Source organism: Limanda limanda, chromosome 2 (genome assembly GCF_963576545.1).
Source record: "Limanda limanda chromosome 2, fLimLim1.1, whole genome shotgun sequence".
Classification (NCBI taxonomy): domain Eukaryota; kingdom Metazoa; phylum Chordata; class Actinopteri; order Pleuronectiformes; family Pleuronectidae; genus Limanda; species Limanda limanda.
Genome location: NC_083637.1, coordinates 2,040,070 through 2,046,760, shown reverse-complemented (window position 1 = coordinate 2,046,760; position 6,691 = coordinate 2,040,070). Strand labels below are relative to the sequence as shown.

Here is a 6,691-nt window from a genome sequence, read left to right as displayed (position 1 = left end):
TTAGAGTGCGGGGAGGATGGAGCGCAGCGGCTTCCGCGAGCAGCCCAGCCCGAGGCTGCTGTTGCTACAGAGCCTCCCGCTCCTCTGGTGGAGGGGGGGGTTCCGGAGACTAAGGTAGCCTCCAAAGCTCCGGAGAGTCCGCTCCCGGAGGTGGGAGTCGAGGGGGGAGCCCCCCCTGTAAACAGTTACTCTGAGCAGGCAAGAAAATAAAACGACAGCCAGCCAGACCCAATCGGAATAGATGAAACTGAGATGGATTGATGACGTGAGTGGTGAAGAAATGTTTAAAATGACTCAAAAGAGGAAAAATTCAGGGACTGGGCACAACAATGCAAAAGCCTGCAAGGTAAGCCGCGGGCTGAGGTCCAGCCAGGGGAGTGTGCCCCGCCCCTCTCAGGTAGACACGCACGGCCTCTACCCCCCCACTGATATAAGAACCTTCCTAGAAACCACAAAAGGCCAGAGGCTGCCCTCGCTTGAGGATAATTTCCCTGACTTAAAACTGTTTTTAAAGTACGCTAAACCGCTCACCAGAAAAACAGGTATCAATGGTTTTTTAACAGACCAACAATTCTATAGACTCCGGAAACTCATGTTGAGATCACTGATGATGAGGAGTTTTAAAAAGTCCTTTTACTCTTCTCTTTTACTGACCTGTTTTCTGACTGCTTTTCTTTTTTTTTTATCCGTGTGTGATTTTAAAATCAGCACTTTAAATGTGAACTGAGCCAGAGCTGATTCTAAAAGAGCGGCTGTTTTTGAACTCATGGATTGTAGCCTGTTTTTAATGAGCGATAACAAGATAGTCTCTCCATCTCTTCCTGGTTTTGAGTGTTTTTAAAGTCTGGAACCTTGTAAAAAAAAGGGCGAAGGCAACAGGGGGACTCCCTGCACAGGCTGCTGCAGGAGCCTGTCCTGTACGGGACCATTTTCAATTTAGATCCCCACCAAAATTATCCATTCGGTTTCACATTAACATTATACTCAAAAATAATACAAACATGAAATGACAGATACATAAATAATAATTAACAAGATTGAAACACATTCACTGGACATAAGTTACTACACTGACTCATACACACACCATTCTGAGAATAACTCTCATACACACGGTTTTTAACACTTTCTTCCATCACATATATCGCCATTTTACACTCCGCACGTACACACACACTCCCACTCCTCAGTGGCCTCTCACAAAATGGCGAGACCCGGCTTTTGCCGATGAAATACAGCTTGTTAATATATAACATTGAACCTGTGCACATACGCCAAGAGCTGGCTACAAATACTTTTAACACATTTCCGAACATTGTTACCTTACTGAACCGCAGTATTTGTGATACCGACCAGTGGTTGAAACTTCAGAAGAAAAGTACGTGTACCCGCTGCCCGTCGAGTCACTAAACTATACATTTGAGTACTTTCCCCACACTTTTCACTGTCATCAGCACTCATCTAACATAACATCCACACTTAACTCTGACACTAAACTAGTTATGAAGCTGACTTTTGTCTTGCCTGTGGATTAAAGAAGGAGACGAGTTAGACACGTCTTGCTCAGTACGAACTCACTTTAATATGACGTACGCACTACCTGCCCCGTGTATACTCTCGAATCCACCGCTGCACCACATCGCCATCCACTGGCCTGGAGCACAACTAACATGACAAACTGTGAGACTGGTTCAATTGTATTTCAAAAATAGAGGGGGTATCTGTTAAACTAAAAACTACAGGCATGGCATTTGCAACCTATTACATGTCCATTTCCCCTAATGTGGAGGACCCTTTCCCCACCACTTTCCTGGCACTGAATTTAAAGAACTGTTCTGGACCTCTGGTACAGCCGGCTCGCCCGGTCTCCCTGGAGGGAGCTTCCAGGCAGTGTTGCCAACTCCTCAGCAAGGAAAGTAGCTATTGGCTGTCCTAAAAATCGCTAGAAGTCGCTAAATGACGTCATCGCCTAATTTGTATAATTGTAATGGTCGCTGTAGGACGTACAAAAAGTGAGAAAAAAACAACCTTAATATGTTTAGAACTACAAATGAGCTTTCTTCTACAGAAGCGTATTACATTCACTTCTTTGTTTGTTTTTTTTAGATAATTATCTTATCCGAGATAAGTCCTCAATAAAATAAAAAACAGAACTTTTTTTTTCAAGTGAATGCAATAAGCTTCCGTATTCTTCTGTTGATTCTTGTTTTTTTTTTTATCTTGCCATTGAAATAGACCATCTAGAGGTGTGGAAATGTTTTGATTCTTAGATGCATCCCGATGTGGACTCTGCATCGATGAGACTGAACTCAATGACTCATGTTTTTCAGTGACAGTAAAGATACATTGACACTTACATCTCGCTCTGTAAACCAGGGCAGGATCAGCGGCGGCTTTGCGCATGCGCAATTCATTTGCAGTCTGCTCTCCTCTCTGCTCTGACTGCAGCTACTGGGAGACTGACGGCCTGTGAGTGCTCTGGGACGGCGGAGGGGCTCACGGCGGCACCCGCTGCTCGTTGAGGACAGTAACTGCAGAACGATACGTGCTTTCACGTCAGTCTCCAAAACACCAGAAAGTCTCCAACAACACCAGAAAAAGTCGCTAGATTTGTCGCTAGTAGCTTTTGACAAAAAAAGTCGCCATGAGGGTTTGGAAAGTCGCCAGATATAGCGACAAAGTCGCCAAGTTGGCAACACTGCTTCCGGGAAAACTCTATACCGACTTATGATAAAAACACTAACCAGGAAGAGGAAGGTAGAGCAGGACGTCCACATTGAGTTTATGCTGATTATCTTGTGTGATTCTTTAATCATTTATCTATGGCTAAATGTGTATTTTACACACACACACACACACACACACACACTCACACACACACACACACAAACACACACAAACACACACTCAGGTGACTGTAACGTATGATGTGAAGACACGTTCTGTTATTAAACACTTGATGAACAGATGAAGATAAAAAGTGAAACTGTGAGTTAACTCTGTTAATTAGTCCTTTGAAGGCTCTTTGATCCAGACCTGCTGTTCACATCTGTCTCTGGGATCCGATCACATGACGTCTGTCACCAGGTGTGAACTGACAAACTCATGTGATCAGCAGACGGATGTTAACAGCAGGTGTGAGAGTGAGACAGTAAAACTTTCAGAAAGTTGTGTTCACACTCACCTGCTCACTTTCCTTCCTTCTGCTCGTCCAGGTGAAAATGGAGTCTGACCGCTCCCTGTTCTCAGGCTCCTCCTCCTCGTTGAACTCGATGAAGACGTGTTTCCTTGCGATTGGTCTGATCCGTCAATAGTTTGATAAAAGGTGGAAAACTCCCAAACGGCCCAACTGCATCAAATGAAGCCTGAGCTCAAACCCATGTTTCCTGCTGTGATTTGAAGGTTGTTATATTTGGTGTTGGAGCTGAATGTGTGACTCCATCTGCAGAACTCTGCCACGTCACATTTATACAGTCCAGTCTCAGTGTGGGTTTATAGATCTAGAGAAATACAGCTGCGTTGTGTGATGCATTATTTGAATCAGTGAGATCTGCGTTGGGATGCAAATCTCACTGATTTGCATCTTACTGCAAAGAGCCAGAGTACCTGGCTGCAGACAACATGGTTTCCCCATCAAGTCTAAACTGGATTAACTGGAATTCCACCATAGAAACTACTTTCTATGAAAATATAAAATAAAACTGACGTGTGAGCGTAAATTCTATTTCACAGAAAACTTGAACAAAGCCTTAATCATCTTTTCATTGGATTTATTTGACATATAAGTTGTCATTTAGTGTTTTATTCACAGACAGTATAAAACAAGTTGATCTCAAAGCTTATTGGAGAATCGTGACGTTAAAAAAACAGTTTTTATTTCCTTCAAAGAAAAACACACGTAAACACAAATATCTAAATTCTAAAACATGAGGGAAGAAAACCATAGAAAATAGAGTTCTTTAATATACATCGTCGTAAATAATAATTATTAGTTACGTGGCAGAATTGATAAGATGCACATATCAGGTATTTTCAAGCAAGGTCTATTTCATGTGTGCGTCTCCAATCAGGCCTTTAATCAATCCACTGTAATAAGTATGAGGTCTAGATCTCATTAGTGTAGCAATACATAAATACATGTGAGCAGAGAGAGAGAGAGAGAGAGACAGAGAGGGAGAGAGAGAGAGAGAGAGAGAGAGAGAGTCTGTTATCCTTCACCTGATGTTTTTACTTTTAATGTAGCTACAGCCTATACACTTCCTGAGGTTTCTGATGTTCTGTAAACTTAAATAGACTCAAGTCATTAAAAGCAGTGATTTAGATTCTGTGAGTAAATCTTTAACTTCTTTTGTCTCCATGTTTGTTGATCAAAGTTCGTCGTGGTGACGTTTCTGCTCCGCACAGAGATCAGCTGTCAGTCATTCCTGACGGGCGGCACTATGACGTCCTCTCATTGGTCGTTGTGTTGATGTTTCAGTTTGTTGAGCTGGACCCATGTTGCATCTCAAGTATTTATTTGTGTTTCCAGTTGAAGAATTGTTAATTTGCTTATTTGGTTGCTGTCTTAAAAAAGTAGTAAGTGTAAAGTCGGGGCACTTTGTGTTTAGGGCTGCAACTTATTAAGTGATTGATTTCATTAGTTCAATCAATCAATCAATCAATCAATCAATCAATCAATCAATCAATCAATCAATCAATCAATCAGTCAATCAGCTCCACAACAAGACAGGGTCCCATAATGCTCATCACTGTTTAGTTTACAGTGTTTTGGAAAAAGAAGAAGTTCCCTCACCTTTGAGACGGTGGTACCAAAGGACGTTTGACATTTTCTCTTGTGTAACTTCATGCTCTGATTTTCTGATGTGAAATTATGTTTTACATAGATATATAGATATCTACTTGTATCATGTAAATTCTGATTGTATTCACTTGTTAACTGTGTGTATCAGTGGTAATAAACTCATGTTCAAAATGGATTTCGACTGCTCCTGAACGTTGATGCATCGGATGCTGAACTGTTCAGTTTAACAAATAGTCCAAAGAAATATCTGAATTGATTAATCAATTTAAAATGCTCTCAATCAATAATCAATATTGACCAATTATTGAAAATAAGAGCTTTGGGAATCTTCACATTCAAGAGGCTGAGTTAAGTGTTTTTTGTTTTTATTAAATAAATGATATTATAATTCATTTATAATAAAAAAAGTAAATTTGTATCAATTGAATAATCAATAAACTCTCTAATGGTTGAGCTTCAGAGAACTGGTTGATTTCTTAGTAATCTGAGAAGCTGTCAAAAACACAAAGATGATGAGTTGACAGTAATTTGAAAGTAAACTGTGTGTGTGAGACAGCCCAGGGAACAGGAGAGGACAGGAGAGGACATGGGACGTCTCTGAATGGAAGACGATGTGGTGATTTAGAGGTTTAGTTTCAGCAGAGATTTGAAAATGAGTCCAGTTTTCCAGGTTCAGGTTCACAAGCAGTCGCTGGAGGCAGGGAGCCGCCCACCTTTAATTCCAGTGTGTGAACTTGTCCTTGTGGCGTCCTGGATGGGCTGCTTCTCAGAGTCTTCCTCATTACGCTTTCATCCTTGTCCCAGAAACATGCACAGTATGTCAGGATGCTGTTCATTCGAAGGCGTGGCTCGTTTCCCCCCCCCAGACTGTGTTCCAGTGGGACCCAGCTCCTCTGAGGACTGGAGGCTCTCTTACATCCGACTGTGGGACCGACTCTGCACCAGTCAAGTCGAGGTCAGTGGGGTCACCTGGTACGTAGCCTCCACTGCTCTGAGCTTGTGCTCCAATCAGGTCTCTTCCTTCACGTTCCCTCTATCTCTTCTGTTTCTCTTCTGTGAAGCCTGAGATGTTATCTGCCTGAGCAGGTCTGCAAGAGGAACAGAGACACAATGGATTCATCTCCACCTCGGAGTGGAGTACTGGTTAACTCACCTTCAGACAGAGAAGTGGATACTATCAGCTGGAACTTGCTCCTCATTCATTTTTCATGTCCAACATCTGATACAACACTGTTTCAGTTGAACATGTTAAACAGTGAATGTAAAATCAAGCCGAACCGAGCGCCTCCATCTCTTCCAGCTCTCCACACATTGACTGGGTTCACAGGTTCTGTTGTTGTTACTGGTATCGGTTCACATGTGAACACCAACTCTGTTCACCATTTCCATTCAATGCAATAACAGAAAGTAAGAGAACACACTCTGTGACGTGAAGCAACCTCTGGGGACCAAGCTGCTGCTGGTCCACAGCTCCAGAGACGAACCGGTCTGTGTGGATCCAGGTCACGACCCCACTGTCCCTGGACTCTGCGTTGTGTCCATCAACGCTGAGGGAAAAGAGGACGACCTCTGTTGACCTGCTGGTCGGGGACGTTTATCTTCTCCACAGCTCTCTGCGTGGACAGAATGATATCAGTACAGTGACTTCACTAAACCAGCTTCACACATGCACACCTCTCTCCTCCTGTTACATACATCACGTTCAATATGACACATCTCATTCAGATCGTGAAGATACGATTGTGACAAGTTTAAAGAAATGTCCCCGACCACTGGCAGCAAATGTTATGAAACATTTTATTTGGGACACGAACGTACACAATAAAAATATTATCCGTGTACAAAAAAATGACTTATCAACACAAAACTAATCAACTCAAAACAGTCGAC

At 42.4% G+C, this 6,691-nt stretch overlaps 1 protein-coding gene across 1 annotated transcript in view; it reads right to left on the bottom strand.

The window, feature by feature from the left end:
• LOC132997671 (F-actin-monooxygenase mical1-like) overlaps positions 1-6,691 on the bottom strand; it is a 29,284-nt gene continuing 22,593 nt past the window's right edge. Inside the window, exon 4 of the mRNA XM_061067466.1 lies at positions 1-190. Coding sequence (XP_060923449.1) covers positions 1-190 — 190 coding nt within the window. The remainder of the gene's footprint in view (positions 191-6,691) is intronic.